Source organism: Pteronotus mesoamericanus, unplaced genomic scaffold (assembly GCF_021234165.1).
Source record: "Pteronotus mesoamericanus isolate MK-2021 breed Mesoamerican mustached bat unplaced genomic scaffold, CSHL_Meso_final contig_116, whole genome shotgun sequence".
Lineage (NCBI taxonomy): Eukaryota > Metazoa > Chordata > Mammalia > Chiroptera > Mormoopidae > Pteronotus > Pteronotus mesoamericanus.
This window is the reverse complement of record NW_026555027.1, coordinates 22533864-22560292: the sequence shown is the minus strand read 5'-3', so window position 1 is coordinate 22560292 and position 26429 is coordinate 22533864. Positions and strand designations below refer to the sequence as shown.

Sequence of the window (26429 nt, the reverse complement as noted above, 5' to 3'; positions counted from 1 at the left end):
CACATAGACCCCACTTACCCTTCATGTCTTTCTCCATTTCGGAAAAATGGAAAACAGAAACCTAACATTTCTTGGGCAGTTTCATTCATTCTATAAACAGGCTCTGTAAAGCATGGCTTCAAGATTTGGCCAGACCTTTTTTCTACCCTTTTGGGGCCACAAAGCACCCTTACCTGCGGATTAAGAAATTTTTAAAACTTAAACCATTCTCTTCTGGGTTTTGCTCGGCCCACGAAATCAACGGCATGCTACGATTCCCCCACCTGCAGTTTGGGCAGTGCCCTTGCCCAGCCTAACGACCAGCCCACGCCTGGCTACTGTAGCGTCAGAGGCTTCAAGGCATTGACACTGGCCGCGAGCACAGGTTTGACTCAGCTCGCCCTCACGTGGCAGCACCTGTCCAATGGCCTAGGCCCACGCTTTCCGGACAGCCGCATGCGCTCACAGAGCCCGAGCTCCTCTGGCGCCCCGCCCCCGCCGCATTGTGCGACCGCGTTAACCCTCCCATGAGGTCCCGGCCGCCAGATTTGCGGGTTCCTACCAAGCCTCGTTTCCCAACTGGGTCCCGGGAGCATGTCCTGATTGGCTTGCTCTGAAGGCGGAGACGGGACTTATTTGAGACTAGGACCACTTCCTGAAGCGCGGGGGAGGAAGTTGTCTAGTTTGTTTGGAGTCCGGGGCAGAAAGTGCAGTCTGCCGCATTGGTAACGGCACGAGCCGTTCGGTCTCGCTGCAGTTAGGCTCCGGTTTCCGTCGTAGCACCACGGCCCCCCCTCCAGCCCCGAGCCCGGCGCGGCTGCCCGGGGGGCTCCTTCAGCCTCCTTGACGCCGCTCCAGGGGGCACTTACCGCGCCGTCGCCCGGGTCTCCATCGTGGAGACTGGCCGCCGGCTTTAGCACTCCGCGTCGCAGTAAGAAGGGCCCTTGTCACCCGCTCTCTGCCTTCCTCTCTGAAGCGTCGAGACCCTGGTCCGGAGCGGCAGCCTTGGACCTCGGACTAGACGGATCCAAGACGCTCAGCCCAGACCCCCCTCAGACAGGGCTCTTCATCGTCTCTAATATGTCACCCACCATCTCCCACAAGGACAACAGTCGTCAACGACGGCCAGGGTCTTTCAACCACTCCCTGGATATGAAGAGCAGCCCTCTGCCGCCGGGCAGCTGGGATGACACACATCTGGACTGGGTGGGCGGAGAAGGGGACAAAGAAGGTTTTCTTTCGGATACCGGCACCAGTGATTTCTCAAAACCACAACGGAGTTGCCGGGCCGAATTAAGCAGCATTTTGCTGTTGCTTTTTCTTTACGTGCTGCAGGGCATTCCTCTGGGCCTGGCGGGAAGCATACCACTCATTTTGCAGAGCAAAAATGTTAGCTATACAGATCAAGCTTTCTTCAGTTTTGTCTTTTGGCCTTTCAGTCTCAAATTGCTCTGGGCCCCATTGGTTGATGCGGTTTACTTTAGGAACTTCGGTCGTCGCAAATCTTGGCTTGTCCCTACACAGTATATACTGGGAATCTTCATGATATATTTATCCACTCAGGTGGACCATTTGCTTGGGAATACTGATGGCAGAAACCCCGATGTGATTGCTCTCACAGTGACATTCTTTTTGTTTGAATTCCTGGCCGCCACGCAGGACATCGCTGTGGATGGTTGGGCATTAACCATGTTATCCAGGGAGAACGTGGGTTATGCTTCTACTTGCAATTCAGTGGGCCAAACAGCGGGCTACTTTTTGGGCAATGTTCTGTTTTTGGCCCTTGAATCTGCCGACTTTTGTAACAAATATTTGCGGTTTCAGCCTCAACCCCGGGGAATCGTTACTCTTTCAGGTAGGGTATTTATGTTGTTTTATTTTACGTTTGTGAATCCTTTTGACAGTGTGTGACGTGAAGGGGAAGCTCATTATTTAATTTACTGGAAATCATTTTATGGGAGATGACACAAGGTAAGTTTCCTGTTCCACTAAAATTAGAATGACTTTATTAGAGGAATCACAAGTGATCCGTGCTGTGCGGTAAGGCAGGGAGAGGCAACCCATTCAGTAGCGTTGTGGAATGCAAACAAAACTCAGTCTAGGAATCTGTTGCCTAGTACACAGATGCACTTCTTTTTTTGTCTTCACTTAAGGTCGTGCTTATTGATTTTAGAGAGAGGGAAGGGAGGGAAAGGGGGAGGGGGAGAAACATCGATCTGTTGCCTTTCATAAGCGGCCCGACTAGGGACGAACCCCACTGGGCACCAAACCCACAACCCAGGCATGTGCCCCCAGCAGGAATTGAACTCATGAGGCTTCGGTTTACGGGACCATGCTGCAACAAACTGAACATACTGCCCAGGGCCAGATACACATTTTTAAAAAGTCTGGCTAGGGTGAAGGCATGAATTGATACCTGTTTCACAGTTTCCATTTTTCTTTCCCTGGATTGAGATTTCTGGCTCCATGTTTTCTGTTTCATTACTAGCCCCTATTCCTAAATCAACAGTTTTCGTTTAGCCCTCTAGTGAAAGAAATAGGGTTAATTTATTCAAACATTAATCATCTGGCTAAGTGACAGAGTTGTAAGGGCCTGCTATAAAGCAGAGTCCAAACCACAAGGAACTGGAGAGATGTCCATTTTAGGGAAGCTCAGAGTTGCTGGTTATTAACTGTTTGTGGGAGGCAGGCTTTACACTGTAGATGTTTGACCTTGTTGAATAACATTTCATGACGTGGGTAAGTGGAACTCCACAATGCACACCGCCAGGTGAACATGCACTGAAGCAGCAGCCAAGTACCGAAAAAGAATGGGACAGTGGCTGTGAGGTTCGAAGTGCCTAAAGCAGTAGTTTCGGGGACTGGGTTTGGGAAGTAATGCTGAAAGAACAGTGTTGACCAGATTAGTTAAGATGTCCTTTAAATGCTATGAGAAAGGGTTTGAAGTTTCTCTGGTAAGAAATCAGGTGTAAGTTCTACAAAATTTCCTCTTTTCTGTGTGAGTAAAAGAAATGCCTCTGTCAGGTTTTATGAGGATTTTTTTAAAAAAAACTTTCCTAACAACTAGGAAACAAAAGTGAAATTACCAATGTTAGTAATAACCAACATCAGGAAATAGTAGAATTCTTCGTTCTGGTAGTGATAATGAGCTAAATTTTCTCTCCTTTTCCCAGTACTAGATTGGGAATTCCCAACAGGATAAATGTCAAGCGTAGGTGTGTGGTGAGGGAGGTGTAAGAGTTACAGTATTTGGGGAGTGGCGAGGAGGGAGGGATTCACAACTGAGCTACTCATTCCCTGAAATCCTAGGGATGCCTACACCCTGTAAGGGGCCCCCCTTTTACCTCAAACTGCTAGTGAGCCACTACTACCGATGAAATGATAATTATACGTTTCATTAGTTGTTTTGAGGCCAAAAATGGTTGAGAGCTCATTGCTTTGCACTAGGTAGATTAGTCTGAATGTTCTGGGGTCCTACCCCTGCTCTATGGATAAATCTCTACCTAAAAATAATTTGTGACTGTATCAGATTGGCACCTTGGTGCTTTTTATTTGTCCAGCATTTCATTGTGTACTGAACTGTTCATGCCACTAGGAAAGACTGATGAAACAATGTGTTACTTAACATACAAAAGTCTCAGTAGAGACATTAAAATTTAAAAGGCTATGGAAACTAAATTACTAATAAGGTAAATTATAGCATTCTGTTAAGTATGATGTAAGAGCGATTGATAAAACATCATTCCAGAGAACGGCATTCAAGAGCTATTCTAATTATATCTTTCCTTAGCCATTATATCTCTCCAGCTGTTCCCCAATTAGGAGATCGAGATTGTACCATTGGAATTTTATTTATACTGATTTGTTATTTTGAATAGCTGTTTATTCTGTGTAATTTGAACTTTGTTCTCCTGGTGATTGTAACGGTAGCTGACTGTTTAATTTGACTTTTTATATCTGTGGTGGACTGTGTTTGGTTTAAATATTTAAAGTTAAGAGTTGAAGAGTTTCTGAATTTTCATATGCCTCTTTATGACTGCACATAACACATTTATAGCCTTGTACTTTCTGGAATTTATTATACAATAACTGTGAAAAACCAGTGGTTTTGAGGAATTTAAAGAGCACAGAAATAATCATGAAGGCAATAAAATTGCTTCGGTAATAAAAGAAGAGGCAGATGCTTCAAAAATCCAAAAATTAAAGATAGGCCTTATTTTTTGTAGAATTCTAAAATATGCTCTTTGATTAACACTTTGAGCGTTACATGGAAGTGGATATATTGAGAAAGAACAGTTTTTGCTATCGAGAAAGCAGTACTCTAATAGTAAATATAGAACAAGAAGGATAGGGTGCAAATAGAATCCCTTCGAAACAAAACCTTGATTATGCTGAGATGGTTTTGGTACCAACAAGGGTCCAGGACAGTACTAAACTCACAAGTGAGCTTTTTCTGTCCCACCACATTTGGTTTTCAAGGATCTTTAATAGCAAAAAGGGATGACTTTTTAGGCTGCAGGAACTGATTAAAGTAACCCAGAAGAATATAGAGATGAGAACTTTTAAAGTTTTATGACTTGAAAGAATCACGTATTTCAATTTCTTCATTCTTGTAGATAAAGAAACTGCAGCCAAGTGGCTAGTTAGAGATAGATGTATACCTACAGTTTAGATTTCCTGACTCCTTAAATATAATGTGTGTATAGGGTAACATAATAAAACATAGTATGTGTTCACTGGGCTTTTCTTTCAGGGAAAAGTAGCACTAGGATGAATGATGTCTAAAAAAAGCCAGCCCACTCCTGGACTGTCTAATGACCAGAAGTGACAGATCAAAAATGGTTTTGTTTGTTTGTTTGTTTTTGTTTTTTAAAGTCATGCATGTTATTCATTTACTCACCAATGAGTGTCTGTTTGATGCTAGCCATGTGATAGTGTTATAGCTTGATGAATAAGACCTGAGAAATTTCTGCTCTTAATGAATTTAGAGCCCATGGTGAGGTTTGTAAACCAAAATGATGGAGGAGGGTAAATGGATAATGTAAACGAGTGGGCTGGTACAGGACTGCAGGGGTTGGAGGGGACAGTGATGACCTGGGAAGCCCATGCTCATCTAACAGCGGGGAGCTGCAGTGCCAATACATCGTTGTCTTGTGGCAGTAGGGTCCTAGGATTGCTAGATTTTATGAGTATTTGAGAGAAGCTGAAGTTTTTTTCCTAATTAAAAAAATATGTGTATTGATTTTAGCAAGAGAAGAAGGAAGACGAGGGGGTTAGTGGGGAGGCGGAGAGAAACACCAATTGATTGCCTCCCATACACGCCCCAGTTAGGGATCACAACCCGCAACCTAGGTATGTGCCCTGACCAGGAATCAAACCCCCAGCCTTTTGGCGTAAGGGATGACCTCCAACCAACTAGCCACATCAGCCTGGGCTTTCCCTCCCTAATTTTAAAAACACTAAATAGATTTATATAAAATGTCTTTTAGCCAGATCTAGCTGGTAGTTGAGGCCAGCTTCTCTGCAAACAGTGGTAGCAATAATGAATAGAAGAAGTTATTGGATTGGGACTGGAAATTTGGGTTTGAGGACAGGGAGAAGAAAGCTAAACATATTAACAGTGTGTGAATCAGTTTGTTTATAGGTAGGCATACACATTAGGAGTCAGAGGAAGAGAAACGGTTGCTTTGAAAAAACTGATGCTCTAAGTATGAAGCTAATCATACTGGTGATGATAATAGTGAAAACAGTATGCGTTCATAAGACCTTCGTGCTTTGACCTAGGAAGAGAGCAGGACCAATTCTTAATTAGTGACACATTTCTTTGTCTTGCTTTTTGAAGCAGTACTCATATTTTATGTGACTAGTAATGCTATTCAGGATTGGGTAGAACTAAATGACCCATTTCTAGATAGACTGGGTAAGCTTAAAGCTCCTTGTACCTCCTCAAACGATAAAGCTATAGAGATGGAGAAGAGATCAGTAGTTGCCAGGGGTTGTAGGTGAGGAGAAGGTGATGGATAGCCTGTGGGAGTTTTGGGGAGTGGTGGTACTGTTCTGAACCTTGATATGGTTGTGGTTTGAAAATGATACATGTGTTAAAATTCATAGAACTGTACATTAAAAATACTTAGTTTTACTGTATAATAATAAAGTAAGAATTATATTTAAAAAAAACGAATTCATTACCTTTTAAAAACTAATCTCTGGGTGAATATTCCACACACACAAAAAAACCTAAACTGAACTAAAAAACTAGTCCATTACCTTAAAAGCTAATCTCTGTATAATTTAAAAAGTAAGATTTATAAAAAAATTTTTAAAATCCATTACCTGCCATGGCTTGGTGGCTCTGTTGATTGGAGCATCTTCCCATACATCAAAAGTTTGCAGGTTCCATCCTTAGTCAGGGTACATACCTTGATTGTGGGTTCGATCCCTGGTCAGGGAGCATACCGGAGGCAATTGATTGCTGTTTCACTCTCACATCAGTGTTCTCGCTCTCTCTGTCTCCCTTCCTCTCTCTCTAAAAGTCAATAAACATGTCCTCTGGTGAGGATTTTTTAAAAATCCATTACCTTAGAAACTAATCTCTGGGTAGGATTGATATAAAACCCTTGAGTTTAGCTTCCTTTTCGCCTTGAGTGAAACAAGCCCATAAATCTGGTAGATCTTACCTCTCAGTGTAGACAAATGAACCAAATTTGAACTTATTTTCTAATGTTGGAGGCTTAGTAATAAAATAAGATAGGTGGAGAAATACTGGGGCTAGTATATTCAAGAAGGATTAGATATCAGATATTAAAAACTGGAGCCCAGCCCTGGCTGGTGTGGCTCATTGGATTGAGTGCTGGCCTGCGAACCAGGAGGCTGCTGGTTTGATTCCCTGCTAGGACACATGCCTGGGTTGCGGGCCACGTCCCCAGTTGGGGGGCCTGTGAGAGACAACTACACATTGATCTTTCTCTCCCTTTCTCCCTCCCTTCTCCTCTCTCTAAAAATAAATAAAATTAAAACACAACAAAAACTGGAGCCCACACCACAGAAGGAAGGTCTTAAAGCCATTTTAAAAAAAAAAAAGGAAGGAGAAAATGGTGCTATGTGCTTTCTTTGTCCAGTAAAGAAGTATGTGATTGCTTTTGTGTGGAAAAGTCAATTTACAAAATACATAGTGAGCCAAAAAATTATTAGATTTTATTTGGCATGAATCTATTCTGAATTTCACTTCTGTTTTTATTGAAATTTATTTAGAGACCAATTGAATTGGCCTGTGAAGATTTCTTTTTGCTTTGTATTATCTTGTATTTCGGACCTACATATCTTGTCCTTAGCACAGTCCTAGAACTTTTGCATTCTTAAATTTTCCATTCATTTTTTTAAAACTTTTAAAATAATTATGCATTGCAGGAGGTTGCAAAGAAATGCTTAATGAAGTCCCATGCACACTTCCTCCAGCCTCCTCCCTTAACTTCTTAGATAACTATAGTACAGTGTTAAAACCAAAAAGCTGACATTGGTAAAATCAATAGAGCCTATTAAGAGTTCACCAATTATACATGTACTCATTCATGTGTGTGCATGTGTGTGGTGTATGCAATTTTATCACATGTGCAGCCTTGACTAACCACTACCACAACAATCAAAATACTAAGCTACCATCACCGCAATACTCCTTTGTGTTGCCTTTTTACATCTATACCCATTTCTTCCTCTCCATCCCTAACCCTAGCAGCCACTAATTTGTTTTCCTCTTCAGAATTGTTATTTCAGAAATGTTACCTAAATGAAATCATGCACTATGTATCCTCTGGAGATTGGGCCTTTCCATTCAGCATAATTTCTTTGAGTGTCATCCAGGTTGTTGCATGTAGTAATTAATTTATTTCTTTTTATTGCTGAGAAGTATTCTATTTGTTAGACATACCACAGTTTATTTTACCACTGATTCGTTGAAGGAGATTGGGGTAGTTTTCAGTTTTTGGCTATTGCTTATGTGAAAGTAAGTTTTCATTAGTCTGAAATATATGCCCAAGAAAAGAAATGTTGGTTTATGCCAAGTCCATTTTTAGTTCTGAAAGGAACTGCCAAAATTTCTTCCCAGTGGTTCTGCCATTTTACCTCCCTATCAGCAATGTATGAGTGATCCAGATCCATCTTCTTTGTATCTTTGCCAGCATTTCATGTGATTGTCCTTTTTCTTTTATTTTCCCAGTTAATTTTTTTGATGTGATCATTATTTTTATTTTATTGCACTATCCTGTGTTTTGCTTTGAACATTAGGCATCTGGGTGCCAGCTATTATATCCTCTTTTTGCACTCATGAGAGCCGTAGGTAAGATCTAGTAGCCACTTCAGAATATTTAGTTTGTATTATAGGTCTTTGCTCAAAAATCGTATTTATGAGACTTGAACATCAGCTTTGACATCTTGATCATATCATAGAATACATCATATAGTATGCATCACAATGCTTTTGTAAATAAATACATAAAATTAACCAAAATATTAATAATGAAATATTTAGACCATTTTTTATCATAATACTTTTACAGTGCTATGTATGTTTTAGCATCAAGGCAATGTTGATAAACAATAGCCATTAGTCTAATGGTCAGTATTTATGGTAATTATGTTCATAAATTATATTAGTACATTTTCTGGCAGAGGCAGAGCCTCTCTTTCGGAGCTCTTAGCTTCATCCTGTTCTTGTGAGCTATGGAAAGCCTTCAAATTAGGGCTCTGATTGATGCATTGTTACCATTTCCTTCTTTCATATGCGCTATTTTATCCTTAAAGAACAAAGAAATTACACATAGTCCTATCTGCAAACAATAATGAAACCTGTTTAACCTATTTTTACTCTCTTTTTCTCCTGCTGTTGGTATCGAGTTTAAATTCTAGATGAAGATTTTTTCATTAAAGTTGGGAGACTAAGCAATTTTTTTAAAACATTGCTTAGAGAACTGGAACTCTTAAAGTAATATATAACTGAAAAACTTTTAATTTTCACTTAATGTTTACATAGAGACCATTAATTGAAATTTCTGGTGACAGTGATAGTAATACTGTTTTGTAGGGTTTCATAAATACTTAAGCCAAGTAAGGAACAAAAATTTTCTGAACAGGAATAATGTAATAGATGAAATTCTATAAAGAGGCCATTATTTGTCACATTTCATGGATGATTTTAAGGATGCAAAAATAATGAATATTACCCTTATTTAAGGAATAATCTTAAATTTTGAATTAAATTTCAAAACATCCTATTAACATAAACTAGAAATTGTTGTGGTGTTATTTTGACAAACTTTAATCATAACTTGTATATATTACTGTGTTTTAAAATGGATACCTTTTTTGTTCAAGAATGTTTTATGTTTTTCTTCTGATACCTAAAATTAAGTATAACTTTCCCAGGTCAGAGAAAGAACTCAACATCAGAATACAAATTTCCATATATGCTGAAATCATTTTAGCTTCTTTATTTGCATCGCTTGGGTAGCATAGTCTTGTTTTTGGTCAGGCTTGTGGAGACCAAACAAGAATTCAAATAAATTCTTGTTCCAACATTAATTTTTTAAAAGTTATGTAGGTAGTGTCTAGGTAGCTTATAAAATCCAAATTCAGAGTTACGTCCAAGTTCTGCATCAATACTTTTACCTTTGGCAAAGATTTAAATATTCTGGGCCTTTTTTCCTCATGTCTGCATAGTAATAAGGCCTGCTTTGCCTTGCTCACAAGGTTGCTATGAAAACAAAATCGGACACCATGTAAGAAAGGCATATTTAAATACTAAGGTGAAAAATTGGTCTAAACATATAACGCTATTGTCTCCATCATAAGTGAGGTTCAAGAGGTAGTGATCACCATCAGCTAGCACAGCAGTGGAGCAAGACCAAATACAAAGGAAATGCCCTTACTAAAGAATGCTCTATTTGTTTCTGAAAAAATGTAACTAGGTTCCACAAACAGTTTGTTGTGCTCTATAAGCAATAAAATAACAAGTGGACATATATGAAAATGAATACTAATCTAGAATGTTAGAGCTAGAAAGCATCTGGGATTTTCTAGCCAAGGCCTCTTACTTTATATATGATGAAACTGGCCTTTGTTATCCAGTAAGTTTTATAGTGACAAACTAAGATGCATTTCCCAGGGTGATTAAGGAGATACAAGTTTTGAAATTTATTGTATAAGGCATCAAATCATAATTTTATCACTGACTCAAAATTAACTTCAGGCACAACCTCTCTTAACTCTGTTCCTTTATCTGTAAATTTGGGACTAGTACTAAATTAACCTCTTGGGTTGTTGTAGTAAAGGAGACGGTATATGTAAAATGCTTAGCACCCAAGATAGACATTCAGTAAATGGTGCCTTTATTATTACTATTATTTTGAGCTACTACAGAGAATCTTTCAGAACATTATTCTCTTTCCCTGCTTAATTCGTTCAAAATAATGGCTAATGGCCCGGCTATCTTTCACTGAAACAACCCAAACAGTAATTTTTATGTGTCCCCATTGTGCCACTATAAGTATGAAAAAATTGTTTCTGTATCTCAGTATTGAAAAGAGAAGGCTATTCTTAAACAATTGTAAAACATCAGAAAGTTTCAACATAAGAATTGGAAAATCTAAATGATCATCTGTGTATTGTCTAAATTTTCACAACTCAATAAAGAACTGAAATGGCTTAGGTGCTCAAGAAGTATGACCGATGGCTTAGTCATATGGATATGAAAATCATCTCTCCCAGGCACTTTTCTTGAATGATGACAGGTAGACTTTTATTTTCCTCTAAGCCACTAACTGTCTGTAACCCTTTTCTTTTTCCTTGTTAAGTATCACTGTCTATTTTGGGTCTTTGTAACATACGTTTAACAGAGCCAGGACTGCCTCATGCATCTGCAGTGCCTGGTGCTTACGGTACTTTGAACATGATAGGCACATTGTGCCAAATTTTTTTTTAACAGATTTTAATTGAGGAAAAGTTGTATACAGAATTATATACTATCAATAAGGTTATGTCATTTCAAAAGTTAATTATAGATTTTAACATTTTCAATTTCAGATTTCCTTTTTTTCTGGGGAAGCGTATTTTTGATAACAACAACTTTAGTTGCCATTCTGAAAAAAGAAAACAAAGAGTTATCAGTAGGAAAAGAAGAAACCCAAGGGATCACAGATACTTACAAGCTGCTTTTTGCAATTATAAAAATGCCAGCAGTTCTGACATTTTGCCTTCTGATTCTAACTGCAAAGGTAAGAGATTTATAAAGCTGTTTCACCATTCTGTTATGATTACCAATATCATGAAATATTTCTGTTGCCTTTTCATATCATAAGCTCCTTTCCACTACTATTAGAATTTAACAATAAAAAAAATTTCATTTCATTAAATGTGTTTTAAAAGCTGTGATGATATTAAATAAAATTTCAAAGTAAGCTAAATGTCTGGGGATCTTGAAAAGAATTGTGCCAATTTGAAGTATGTCTAATGTGAAATTTTATTTAATGAATAATATTACTGCTTGGTATAAAAGTGAATGCCTTGAAAAAAACAATAGCTCTCTACTGTTACATTTAATGTTATACATTTAATGAGTATACATTCAATGTTAGAAATAGTAAAATTATTTACTTAGGATGTGATTTACAAAGATATAGAAATGTATGAGTATTAGTTGTTTATTTAAAAATCAGTTGAATTCTTTTTAATGTTAGAAGAAAATAATACCATAAAAGAAATGGGGATTTTGGTGATTTTTATTTTATTCTTTATGCTTTCTCTATTAAGATGTCCTAATTTTATAGTTCTAAAGCATTTTAAAGACACTATGCTAGAAGAAAGGTAAGTATACTTCATTATAGTGGGCTATTGCTAGTGTTGGAATTAATATTCCTAAAATCCAAAATCAGTTACAGGAGTTCCATATTAATATTCAAACTTCTGCACATAAACACTTCATAACTGTCTTTGACAATCCTGAAATAAAAATTTTAGCCTCAGTGTTTTCAAACAGTGAATGCTTCCTCCTCTCTAGTGACAGGGGGGGTTAAATTTTAAGGAAACGTTAGGAAGGTTTAAACTTAAACTTAAGAATTTAAAGTTCAACTGTAGATAATGCTAAAAGGTTCAAGAATGATGTTAACTAACTACATAACTTAGAGATTAACTTCGGTAACATTTTTGGTATATTTTCCAACCCATTTCCCCCTACATATGTGTGTGTGCCCATGTATGTGTACATATACTTTACATATATAACTATAATTAATTATAATCAAATTGATTTTAATACTATGTATATTTATATACACATAAATACTTTAAAAGTGTAATTGGATCATACTGTATATACCATTTAATCTTATTTTTGTCTTATGATTCCATATTCCTGTATCATTAAATAATATTTAAAAGCTTTTTTAACAATATAATTGTCACAATGAATAAAATTGCCATAATTTATTCAATCATTTTTCTGTTGTATATTTAATTTGCTTAGGTTTTTTAATTATAAAAATGTACTAGTGAATTTTTTGCAGTTTTTCTTTGACATTCTGAGTATTAACAATAGATTCTTAAATGGGCAGTTAGTAAGTCAGTGAATATAATTGCTAACTTACTTTTTAAAAGATTATAATAATTTATAGTTTCCCCAGTAATAAGGAGGTACTTCATTTACAGAGTCTGGAATCTTATGTTCCCCTTTCAAAGTAAACCTCACCAAAAGTAACATCTTTCTTAACTTTTAGTACCAGAAACTAGTTTTCCCTGCTTTTGAGTTTTATATAAATGAAATATCCAACATATATTTTGATGTCTAGCTCTTGTATTCTTGCACTCAACATTATATTTGTATAATTTGTCTATACTATTATTTATAGCAGTAGTTTGTTCATTTCATTGCTTATAACATTCCACTATTTGAATACGCCACAATTTATTCTATCAACAGATATCTAGGTTATTTCTACTTTTGGACTATTATGAATAGTGTTTCTATGAATATTCATGTACCTTACTTTTGGTGAACATAGGTGCACATTTCTGATGAGTAAATACCTAGGTATATAATTGCTGGGTCAGAAGTATTATTATGTTACTATATACTGCTGAACAATTTTCCAAAGTGATTGTTTCAATTTCTCTACCATCAGTGTAAGAGCTCAAATAGCTTCGTAGCCTTAAAAACAGATATATTGTTTTTGCAATTTTAGCCTTTTTGGTGGGTATGTAGTGGCATCTCGTTATGGTTATAATTTGCATTTCCCTGGTGAGTAAAGAAGTTGAGCATTTTTTTCATATGGTTATAGCCATTTGAATGCCCAATGTTGCCTTTTTCTTTAAATTTGTAGAATTTTTATTTTTTATATATCCTAGATATGAGGTTATTGTTAGATGTATATATTACAAATATCTACTACTATACCAGTTTTAAGGCAGAGTAAATGTTGAAGTGAGTTTGTGTATCAAATTTTTACAGAGAATGGATGAAATATAAGTGAAATTATTTTCTGGACTTAAGTGAAATATCTTTGACCTTTAACATTTCTTTTTATGGTGAAATTTGTTTCCTGGCTCCATTCCAAGAGGTTAAAGTATATAGAATTTATCATTCCTTTTTTAAGGAATTTTTTTTATTTGATAGAGTTTCATATTTATTAAAAATCTACTGTACCATTTAAAGAATTCCGGTGTATCTTTATCACAGTTTTCTAATTGTTAACATTTAGTTCCATTTTCTTTATTCTGTCAATTTGCAATCTATTAGATATTTCTTCTGAAATGTTTGAGAGTAATTTGTATATACCATGCCCCTTTATCCATAAATACCTTATCTATGTATTTTCTATGAACAACTTTCTCTTACAAAGCCTCAACTTGGTAAAAAATGAAGAATTTGCCCTGGCCGGTGTGGCTCAGTGAATTGAGTGCCAGCCTGCGAACCACAGGGTGGCTGGTTTGATTACCAGTGTAGAGCACATGCCTGGGTTGCCGGACAGGTCCTCAGTAGGGGGCGTGCGAGAGGCAACTACACCTTGATGTTTCCCTCTCTCCCTTCCTCTCTGTCTAAAAATAACATAAAATCTAAAAAACCCCCAAAATTAGGAAATCTTAAATTGATTCAATACTGTTATCTAATCATAGTCCGTATCCAAATTTCACCAGTTGTCCCAATGATAGACTTTGTAACCTTATTTTTTTTTCATGTTAGGGATTCAATCCAGGATTACACATTACATTTAGCTGGCATGAGTCTTTCTTTGACTTTTGTGACTTGGACATTTTTAAAGAATATGAGCCTTTCATTTATGTTTGTTTGATGTTTCTTTATATTTAGGCTCAGTTATGTCAGAAATACCACAGAAGTAATATTGTGATGTCTTCAGGGAATTACATCAGGAGCCACATCATGTCCCTTTATTTCACTAACTGTTGTTAACCAAAATATTTTAAAGTGACTTTTCTTTTGTAATTAAAAACTAACTTATGGGGAGATACTTTGAGACTATCTAAATATCTTAATTCACTGCAACTTTACTCACTACTCTTAGCATCCTTAATTTTAGTTGTTGTTTTTAAGAATTAATCCAACCATCATTTTATTCAACCTCTCAGATATAATGTTTTCTTAGAATTGCTTTTGAAATGTTAGGAGACTTGAAAATTATAGTCAGTCAGAAATCATCAAAAATATGTATTTGCGGCAGTAATGTTTCATTTTAACCAGATTTATTTGTAGTCAATTAAAGTTTCTCTTTTGAACTTAAAATAAACAAATCAGCAAGTTTGGATATGGATACTTTATTATACGAGATTGAACTTTTGAAATGGAAACTTAATTGTAATTAGAGCTATCTACAGTTCCTAAGAGGGGTGAATTTTTATTTATTTTTCACTGAATATTATTAGTAGTCCATAGGGCAAAGTGTGCATTCTCTAACTTGATTGTTGTACCAGATATAATAACATAATACTTGTAACTGGCGTGGGTCAATAATGAGATTAAGGTTCTTGAAGAACCTACATAAGCTTGGAGGAAAATATTTCATAAGTCACAAATTAAAATATTTTTTTGTTTTTACATTGCAGATTGGTTTTTCAGCCGCAGATGCAGTAACAGGACTGAAATTGGTAGAAGAGGGAGTACCTAAAGAACACCTAGCCTTACTGGCAGTTCCAATGGTTCCTTTGCAGATCATATTGCCTCTGATTATCAGCAAATACACTGCAGGTCCCCAGCCACTAAACGTATTTTACAAAGCTATGCCATACAGGTAAAAACAAAATAAAACCTTCCTAAATAAGAAAGATTAAATGAGGAACATTCATCAGTATCACTAAAATCCGCGTATTTATGGAAAAAAAGCTTGAAAAGCATCTTTAATATCATTTGTATGCACTTTTAGCTCTTTTTAACCTCCTAGTAGGTTTTAGATACAGGCTTTTTTCATGTGGTAGACACAGGTTTCTGTTTTAATTGCTTTTTAACTTAAAATGGACGGCAGCTCAGTGTTTAATTTTTTTTCTATAGATTATTGCTTGGATTAGGGTATGCTGTACTGGTTTGGTGGACTCCGAAAGTGGAACATCAAGGGGGATTCCCTGTGCATTACTATATTATAGTGCTGCTGAGTTATGCATTACACCAGGTAAGCTTGTTTGCTCAGGAAGTAAGCTGTTCTTTGTAAAATAAAGAAGACATGTTTGTGTGGTTCCCTTAAAATAATGATAGTAAGTTTTAAGGTTTAAACACAGATCTGACAATGAAATTATTTGACAGTGTACTTTAAACCTTGTGACTTTTGATTCAATGAGTTTTCATGGAGAGTTCCTTCTTCCTTTCTCTCTCTCTCTCTCTCTCTCTCTCTCTCTCTCTCTCTCTCTCTCTTTCTTTGTTCATTTGAAAAGTATTTTTTACATTTTAGAATTTATTCAAAAGCTAGTAATTATGCCCTTGCCAAGTATTCCTTAGCCCATCCCTAAACTTGAGTTCTTTCTTCCTTCTAGTCCCAATATTTTTTTTCTTTCTGAAAGTATTAAAAATAATAAAGATGGCTACTGGGTTAAAGGTTCCAAGTTTTTGGTTTAGATTCTGTATTGAAGGTTATGACTTATTCTTTCAGATTTTGGAAGCTATGTGCTTTTTCCTTTTTTGGCGGCGGAGGGCGGGTGGTGGTGGTGTATGTGTGTGTGTGTGTTAAGATTTTATTTACTTTTGGAGAGAAGAGAAGGGAGAGAAACATCAATGTACAAGAGATAAATTGATGGATTGCCTCTGGCAGGCCCGCATCTGGGGACCTGGCCCGGAACCCAGGCGTGTGCCCTGACTGGGAATCAAACTGCGACCTTTGGGTTCACAGGCTGGCACTCAATCTACTGAGCCAACCCAGCCAGCTCACTTTTTCCTTCTTTATTAAATATGTTTGTGAGCCCTGCCCTGGCCAGTGTGGCTCAGTTGGTTGGGCATCTAGCCCCACAGCAAAGAGTCCTAGTTCACTGGTTCGATTCTGTCTGGGCACATGCTTGGGTTGCTGGCTTGGTCCCCAGTTGGGGCACATGGGAGAGGCAACCAATCAGGGTTTCTCTCACACATTGATGTTTCTCCCCCTTTCTTTCTCCCCCACCCTTCCTTCCCCACTCTTTAAAAAAAAAAGTGATCGTCACTTTGCCTACTCTCACCTCACTGCTGTTGCAGAATGGGGTTTTGTTCTGAGGGCCACCAATTCAAGTAAATAGCAGATGCCCCGCAGTATTTTTTGGCACTTACCTGCATTTATTGCTAATGTGTATTTTAGAATCACTTAGGATTTTTTTGCAGAAACTAACTTAAACACTTTGACAGTTATATTTACCAACTCCACACACTTTGCTTTTAACTGAAACCTACCAGGTAATCTCAGTAATTTTTCTGCACACAATTGTATCATTTAGAACCCCATAGTGAATTATGTCTGACTAACTTATATGTAAATCATTGAGCCTAAGGTGTCAACATAATTTTATTTTGTTTTGCACATACTTAGTTAATTCTAGTCACAAAATAAAAGAAGTGCTTTAGCTTAGCAAATGCTTCACTATCTGTGTAGGTAAAACTCATGTAGTAGTCCAAAAATCATTTGTTTAGCATTGGATTTCACTAGAGAATTTTCAAAAGTGTGGTCATTGAAACTCAGACAACCAGATGCTTTGTGGGAAAAATGGTACAAGGTCAAGTTAATTTGAGAAATGGCACATAACACAACCCCTCTTTATGTAGCACCTTAATCATTCCTTTGACAAATATTAAGTGGACACTGATTCCATGCCAGAAAACACTCTAAGTAGTAAAGTGACAGTGGATAAATCATGCCGAAATCCCTGCCCTTGAGGAGTTTGCATCCAACGGGCTTTCAGAAGGCCTGCACTGAAAGAGACCTGTTTAATTTTATGTAACATAGCGTTTCTCAGTCTTATTTGATATTGGAACCTCTCATGGAACAGCATTCAAAAAAATGCTGTTTTGGAAACATGGTTTATTTCCATGTTCCTAAATGGAGGGTTAATTCTTGCCTCTTAAGCACTTTTGCCTTTAAGGAGATTTTTCTCCTCAGTTCGCCACATAAATGTTGAAATGTTGTTTTTCCTATGTATGTAGAAGAAATTATATATGTGTGTATGTATAATTATATTTCATATTTCTGCAAATATTTGAGTGCTTACATGTATAATACATATATACATATAAATGGACATACACATATATGATATATTTAAGTGCAGTACAAATATGAGGTTTTGGTTATTCCTATGAGCATCTTCAAGACCACCTCATCTGTCATTTTCTCCTCTGAGCCTTCCTTGACTTCTTATGGTAGCATTAATCTCTCATTTATTTAGGCCCCAGTAGCATGATATATGTACTTCTATTTATAACACTTAACTGCATTTCATCATAAGTATTTATTCCCTATTTACCTAGCCTGGAATAAATTCTTGAAGGACACACAGAGACTCTTAGTCATCTTTATATTGCCATGATCTAACATAAAGCCTGATCAATGAATGTTCAATAAATGTTCGTTGACTTGAGTTTAATAAGGGTCATGGAAATTAATTTTCAGGTGTTTAATTTTGATTTTCTTAATTCAGACTATAGCTTTATAAAGTCTAATTGCACTAAAGGTGTTTTACATTTTCCTTTAGGTTACATTGTACAGCATGTATGTTTCCATAATGGCTTTTAATGCAAAGGTTAGTGACCCACTTATTGGAGGAACATATATGACCCTTTTAAATACCGTGTCCAATCTGGGAGGAAACTGGCCTTCTACAGTAGCCCTTTGGCTAGTAGATCCCCTCACTGTGAAAGAGTGTGTAGGAGCATCAAACCAGAATTGTCGAACACCTGATGCTGTTGAGGTATGTATGTTGTAATTTTAGATAGCATTAAACTAATATCATTTTGCCTCTAGAAGTACTATATCTATTTTAAAGATCATATTTGCCTATAGTTTCTAGCATAGAAATCTACATATTTTTTTTTCCCCATCATAACTAGGGGCTATCATGCACTCAGATCAGTATGAGTAGCTCACTTGAAAGTGCTTTTCAGCAAGGGAGGAGCAGTCTCTCTCCCCACCACCTGAGGATCAATAGATACTTAATAAATGCATTATTAATAGTTGTTTTATAATGATAGCAAAAGGGAGATTTCATTGGCTATTCATTTAACAATTGTAGGTAAAACCAAGTAGCTAGTACTTTGTTGATACATTATTTAAGGTAATATTAGCTTACTCATAGAGTAGATTCTTTGGGTATTCATATTTCAAATATGAAAAGCTGTATCTTGAAAATGAGTATTGTTTATAGCATGAGCTGAAAATTGCTTTTAATCCTGTTAGTGCTAAGAGATCAAGATATATTAACATGTAACAAAAATAGATTTTGATTAATCTTTTAAATTACAACGTAGAAACATGTAAATTGCTGAATACTTCCATTTTGAAATTATGGAATATTTATCAAAATTTTATTTTTACAGCTTTGCAAAAAACTCGGAGGCTCATGTGTTACAGCACTGGATGGTTATTACGTGGAGTCCATTATTTGTGTGCTTATTGGATTTGGGTGGTGGTTCTTTCTTGGTCCAAAATTTAAAAAGTTACAGGATGAAGGACCATCTTCATGGAAGTGCAAAAGGAGCAATTAATGCATTCACTACTGGGCATTCTAAGAAAGGTAACTATAGTTTTAATTCAGAGATCTATGATAACTGGTGCACGGGAATATAAATACTGTTTTAAACAAGGAAATTATTACTATAGAATGCCAAATGGTTAACAAATAGAGACCTCTTTCTATACATGATTATATTTTTTCTTGCCTTGTGAATGTATTTACAGTTTACTTAAGGTCAGGGAATGGATTCTAAAATAACTTTTCTGGCCTGTTTATTTGATTTATATCTTTTAAAGTGACTGACCAAAGTGTGTTTAGGCAGCAATGCAGTAGCCGTGAGTGGTACCCATGCAGTCAAGTATTGTTATCAACTTCTATCATTGAGTTGTATTTAAAATGTTGATAAAATATATTAAATGGAAAAGAGCTTGATATTCACATATTAACTGTAACACTCGTGACCTGTTGAAAGTTAAATCTTGTTTTGAATTGCAAATTGTTAAATTCTATGTGGAATTTCCTGAGAAGGGAGTTTAGACCACTGACTGAAATGATACTTTAGTAGTTTTTCTGACCACAACCACATGGTACTAATGAATCTGTGTTAAAAAGACTATTTTAAATGTAGTTCCTGCTTTTGTAGGCATTAAAGATTTATAAGGAGATTATTCAAACTATTTTTTATAAAACGAAAGCTATGATTTTTAATTTATTGATTCCCCTGTCCATCCTTTTTGGGAAGATCTTTTGATTCCTTGTTAACTTTTATTCTAAAGCTTACATATGTTTTTTGTCATAAGTGCTGCATGGCACACAAAGTCTCATGAGGGGATCCAATTTAGTGTTGTATGTATGTCTTAGCAAAGTGTTGAAAATAAAAATTAAATGTTTTCCTTCAAGTAGGTTTCTTTTTTATTATGGAGAGAAAAGAAAACAGTAAAGCTTTCAGATTAAGTAAAATTTCAGTGAGTAATACTGTAATTTTTTTAAAAATGCTCTAAGGAGAGGGACAAAGACATTTTGTGCCTTTGACAAATCATGTAGTGGAAGAATATTTCTTAATTAAGCACTTTATTAGTGAGAAAAGATCTCACAGTTACTTTATACCGAATCAGGTACTGTATTTCCACTTGTTAAAATGCAGTCTTCTGTTTGTAAACTAGTTTCCAATAGAGAGTTGCTATTCCAGGAAAATTAAGCTTTTCAGTACTTTAGCAATTTCCAACATATTATGTATACCCAAGTAATAAATTTCTTTGAGTCTTTTTTATTGTGTATTACTCTGACTTTTAAAAGATTATGTAAGTCCTTCAAAAGTTGGAAAAAAGGATAAGTAGGGTCTTACTTAATTTTTTTGTGGAAAAATATATACTGACTCCTAATTTTGTTAATTTCATAATGTAGGTTGGATTTTAGAGTGGGGTTTTTATAAGTAAAGGATGGTAAAATGGGTGGGAGAAGATGGCACTCAGCATCTGAAGAAAGGCAGAGGCGGTGGCCTCTAGAACCCGTGCTCTGCCGTTGGAAAGCCTGTGTTGGGCGTGGATATTGGATCCTGAAGAATCACCTGGAAACTCATCCTAGAGACAAGGCGTCTGCATCAAACAACAGACTATAGTACTTTGTCACATGGGTTCCATTATCATGTGTTATAATCAAAATGTTTACTTGAATAAAGAAAAAAATCCACTTAACTCTCACATGTGAAATGTATTTTGATTTTTAATTTTTGGATTAGGTAGCTCACATTGCCATAATTACCTTTTATTTCTTATTAATATTATTATAAGTTATACATATTATCAAACATACTTTAAAGGTTTTAAAAAAATTTTTTTATTGATCTGAGAGAGAGGGGGCTGGGTGGGGGGGTAGAGAAACGTCGATTTGTTGTTCTACTTATTATATGTATTCATGTATTCTTTGGTTGATTCTTGAATGTACTCTGACTGGGGATTGAATCCACAACCTTGGAATATCAGGATGATGCTGTAACCAGCTGAGCTACCAGGCTAGGGCTAATGACTGAAGTTTTAAAATATATTTAAGCCTTTAACTATGAGGTAAAAGCCAGTTACTACGTTTACTCTAGAAATAAACAGTTATTTTCGGTTGTAGTCATTTGGTTATTTGCATACATGCTTTTAACACATGTCCCACATGACTTATTAGCTATGTGGAACTATGTTGCATACACTGATTATTGGTGGCATCTTAACAAATGGTCTACCTGAATCTGAGGATCTGTGTAATATAAATCAATAGTACTAGAAAATACTGCCTGTTTTTGTATATAGCTTTCTTTACTGATTGATCTTGATAAACTGCCCGCAAGAGTGAATATTAATTCCTCTGTTCCTCTGTTTAATGTATATATTTACTGGCTAATATCAGATATGAACATATCTTTTTTTAAAGATTTAATTATTTTTAGAGAGAGGGGAAGGGAGGGAGAAAGAAGAAGAGAACATCCGTATGTGGTTGCCTCTTGGACACCACCTGCAAGGGACCTGGCTGGCAACCCAGGCATGTGCCCTGACTGGGAATCGAACCAGTCATCCTTTCGTTCTTAGGCCAGCATTTAATCCACTGAAACACACCAGCCAGGGCTGACCATGTCTCTCTATGTCAGTATCTATTTACATATTTGGTTTCAACCTGTATACATCTGAGTTTGAAAAGTTCTTACAGGATTAGCTAAGACCAAAACTCCCTCCTTCGTAAATATTTTAATTTTGCCTGATCAATCATAAAATATTTGTTCAACACCTAGATTTTTCCTTTTTTATATTAAAACTTTGAAATCTAAACCTGCAATTTAAACCTATTATTTGATTTCATCCCTTTATTACAAGGGATTTTAAGCTAAACAGATGTCTTCAGTCACTTGAAACCCCTGAATTACTTGCAAAACTGAATATGTAATTTTTTGTTACTCTAAAGAGCTCCGGTTAAATCTTAAGTGGACTGTGATCCAGAAAAGTATAAAGGCCATGGCATTACCTAATATGGGCTGTATTATGAACTATAAATGTAAATGTAAGACAATAGTTGTGAAGCTGATGTTTAAAGCATCCTTAAAAACAATGTTAAGAGAAAAAACCTATGGTGAAAACTGGAAAACGTGTGCATTTCTGTTACTGAACTGGAGCCTTGAAGGAGTTAGAGCAGATAAGACGTTGCTCGTAGAAGAGGGGCATAGAGGTGAATTTTACCCCACAAAAGATACATTTTAGCCATTTAATTCTTTTTTTCTTACAGAAAACTTCTATTTTACCTTGTTAACAGAAACCCCAGAAAAATACATCTTAATATTAGATGGTAGACATCATTATTTACTATAACACAAGATTAGATTTATATTTGTATTTTGGGGTTCATGTTTTTTTATGTAGTTTAAAGAATGAGTAAAACTGTCTAACACAGAACCTGCTAAAAATAAAGAACCAACTTGATACCTACATTGATATATTTAATACTCATTTTAGTTTTAGACAAGAAGGTGATATAGTGCATTGTATCTACTGAGAATTTTTTTTTTAACCAATGTCTTCGGTAGATAGCAAGGCATAATTATTTGATTTTCTGTTAGAATGTTTAAAATACCATTAAAGACTGTGTTCTTTTCCACTTCAGCTTAATCCCTGCCTGATTTGATAGTGCCAAATTTTAATGTAATCATTATTTAGTTTGAGGTTGAGAGCCTTTTCATTTTGTACTCGTCAAAACTGCTATTAGAGTCTTTGCTATTTTACCTGTCTAAATTGTTAGCAAGGTGGAATGGGCATGGAGAGCTAATATTCCTTCCTGGAGTTCTGTTTTGGTAGAGGCAAGTCCTGTATCAGGGCAGAATGATTAATGTACAGGATTCATGCCCTCTCCCTTTGATGAATAGAAGCTTCATTTGACTGTTGGATTTTAAAGATTGCATTTAAGGAGGGTTTAAAAAAAAGTTGGAGTGGTAATGGACATTTGGCAGGAGAAAAGTTTTATGTAGCAAAATGAAAATTCTATAATCATAGTTCATCTTTTAAAAAAATTTTTGCCAAATGTACAATTAAAAATATCTGCAATATTTGTATAGTTTATATGAAGTCTTGAAGCACTGAGAAAAAGGTTGCTACATTTCAATAGTTTTTCCATATAGACTCTTTATAATCATTTTGTGTGAAGAATGTTCAAATAGCACTACAGAAATGAATATGGTTCTGGCATAATTCTTAGGGAATTATAAGTCTTTAGAATGTGGTACTCTAGCCAGTTAATGTCACTATTATAAATATTAAAGCTTTAGTCTTATTTTCATCAAAATGACCTTAATGGTGGGGAAAGCTTACTGTTCACAGATTTACAGTTAATGACATTGAGATTTTTTTTTAAATCACATCTATAAATACAGGAAAATGTAAGTTGGGACAAAAATTTGATTTTTTAAAAGTTTGGCATATTTGATAATAGCACTATCAAGTTATATCAGTATGTCTATATTTATTCTTGTCCTTTGTAAGAATTAGTATAAAATTGAAAAAGAAAACTCAATGTTGAAAGCTGTTAAGGTCTTTTAAGGAATCATTGGACCTATGTAGTTTTAAATTAAAAATGCACAGCACAAAATCATTTCTATTGCTATAACTTTCGAAAGATCTAGCATCAACTTTGATACCTAAGCATTATTTAAGTGTTTTAGTATATGTGAAATGTTCATTTGGTTAATTTAAAAATCCGTGCTAAAGTTTGATATTTATGCAATGTTTAAATATTTATTTGGTGATATTTGAAATAAATTCCCTAGATTTTACATAGTTATTTAAATGCTCTAAATGCTTTGCAATTGATTTCTAAAAACATAAAGCATTAATGAAATGTTATTTTTATTTTTATTAAATAGTAGCAAAATTTACCTTTATATCATTGATGTTAAAATTATACTAGATTGGCATTATATAGTTAAAAGCAAATACAGCAATTCCATGTCATGTACACTTACCACCAAACCTTTTTTTCTTTTCTTTTCTGTAAAGACAGACTGAATTATTGGTTGTATCTTCTACTAGTAACCTGGGCAAAAGGAAGAGTAAGTGAAGCCACAACACTTTTCCTTCAAGAAGAGATGATGTACGGATAGTTTGGGATTATAAGAATTTCACTGGGAAACCATTACAAAATCTCTTGCTTTTTAACTTTTTTTATTGGCTCTGGTAGTTAAAATTTTGAAGAATTTCCTTAAAGGACAGTTTGGGACTATAGAGAAAATACTTTTGTTTCTCCACCATTAGAGCTTTCTGAGCCAATTTTACTGAAACTTGGGACCTGTGCTGAAAGAGAAGCCCTTAAAGTTCATTTGTGACTGGATGGAGAGGAGCCATCCAGACTGTATTAGTTTGCTACGGCTGCCATAACAAAATACTATAGACTGGGGGGCTTAAACATTGCAAATTTATTTTTTTGACATTTCTGGAGGCTAAAAGTCCAAGATCAAGGTGGAAACAGGTTTGGTTATCTCCTGAGGTCTCTCTCGACTTGGAGACTGCCATCTTTTTGCTGTGTCTTCACATGACCTTTCTTTGTGCATATACATCCCTAGTATCTCTTCCGTAAGGACACCAGTTCTGTAGAATTAGGACCCCATCCTTATGACTTGACTTAATCTTAATTACCTCCATAAAGGCCCTGTCTCCAAATACAGTCAGTCACATTGGGGCTTAGGGTCATAATATGAATTTTGGAGGGACATAATTTGGTCTATAACAGAGATACTTAACTTACTTAGTATGTACATTTTAACGGGAAATGAGACCTGGGACCATGGCCATATCTCTGGGTTGTAAATCTGGAGACAGAAGTTTGTCTTCCCTCCTGAAGACATATATTTACATTCCAAAGGGGAGGAACCAAGGATTCTTTCCAAGGAAAATTTCTTTACACTAAAGAATGAAGATTTCCTTTCTCTGGAAGAAAGGAGGGCTTCAGTCCAGCTGTCCTACGGAGCCACCCGTATTCCTATTTGTATTGGAGGGTTCCTCGTGTGTTACAAACCCTGGCGTATGTAGGCTCTGATAAGCTATTGGTAATGGATCTGGTTCTCATCAGTCACCATGCAGGTGAGCATTGGAGTGTGTGGAACAAATGTGACTCATAATTAATAATTAAATTATCCCTGCTCCAGAAACTTTATGTGTACTTACAGTACAATATGAATAAATAATAACAAATACGTTTTATCTGATGTTTCTTGAAATTGTAATTTCCTTAATACACATTTGGCAGGGGTGGGGGCGGGTTATATTATGGTTGGAGGCTTGGGATAGTGAAAACCTGGGTCTTAGAACCTAGAGTTCAGTCTCCAGTGATAACTCTTTTTATATTCTCCTGGTCTAAAAAGGGCAAATCATTCAAGTAGTTTAAGGTAATAAGTTAAAAAAAAAAGATGCTCGTGGGTAGAGGAAATAATAAGTCTAGTATTTCAGTAGTGAGGTGTGAGTTGAGGCAACAAACAGAATTGGAAGGTTTATGTGAATAAATCAGACCCTCTTAAATGTGGCTTATTACATGATAGAATGGAATGGCAGAACCATGTACTACATATAGGACAATCCTGCAAAAAATACTTAATTCTGACCTTAATGATATAAAGATTACAAGCTTTATATCATTACAAGTATGTGTATATGTATATACACATTATCCTTCATATATTGGTGAGTCCCTTATAGTCTTTGATTCTCACTTGATTCAACAAATTTATTATCTTTTCTGCAATAGAAGTTTCTTGACATGCCTTTCTCCTTTAGAGGTTCATAATTTACTCAGCAAAGAAAGGGCAATGAAAGAGAGAGGAGGCAGCGGAACTTTTTTTAGGAGAATGCTCTGGAGAGGCATTTTTCTTTTCCATGCCTACCACAGCCTCTCCTGAGGGCAAGTGCCGTGCTGAGTCCCGGGCTCAGCAGAGCAGCTCTAGCTTTACCTTAAGCTTAAGTGGCCGTTTTTGAGCACGGAATCATGTCCTACTGACTGCTGCTGATTGTGCTAGAGGGGTGAGTCCTTGACTGACGCATAGACAATTTGCAGACCAGCTATCAGTCTGTTAGGTGTCTTGGCATGAAAACTTTGCTTGGTATGGATGGTAACGCCTGGACCATCATAGTTTTTTAGGTGTCATATAAAGAGTGTGAGATGTAGTGTGTTGGTAGTGGAAGGAGAATAAGAAACACACAGTGAGGCAGACGTTGATTTGTTGGAGATAGGTTAATATTAGCAGGGATCTGCCTCTGAGGCAG

General features: G+C 36.0%; 1 protein-coding gene across 2 annotated transcripts; it reads left to right on the top strand.

The window, feature by feature from the left end:
• Positions 1-641: 641 nt before the first annotated feature.
• On the top strand, positions 642-25308 carry SLC33A1 (solute carrier family 33 member 1). Of its 2 annotated transcripts, none has more exons than XM_054579888.1 (7): positions 642-1834; positions 11053-11243; positions 15082-15266; positions 15524-15641; positions 18175-18390; positions 19016-19212; positions 24178-25308. In XM_054579888.1, the coding sequence occupies exons 1-6, from the start codon at positions 1060-1062 to the stop codon at positions 19181-19183; spliced, it is 1653 nt and encodes a 550-aa protein (XP_054435863.1). In that variant the 5' UTR covers positions 642-1059; the 3' UTR covers positions 19184-19212; positions 24178-25308. The 2 variants fall into 2 exon arrangements, with proteins under 2 accessions (XP_054435863.1, XP_054435853.1); XM_054579878.1 differs by having other exon boundaries at positions 24174-25308.
• The last annotated feature ends 1121 nt before the right edge of the window (positions 25309-26429 follow it).

Bases quoted from the DNA above. Each gene is read 5' to 3' on its own strand.
- SLC33A1 (XM_054579888.1), top strand. From the start codon at position 1,060: ATGTCACCCACCATCTCCCACAAGGACAACAGTCGTCAACGACGGCCA. The intron at 15,642-18,174 runs GTAAGCTTGTTT...ATTTTCCTTTAG, and splicing joins TGAGTTATGCATTACACCAG to GTTACATTGTACAGCATGTA. The intron at 18,391-19,015 runs GTATGTATGTTG...TTATTTTTACAG, and splicing joins GAACACCTGATGCTGTTGAG to CTTTGCAAAAAACTCGGAGG.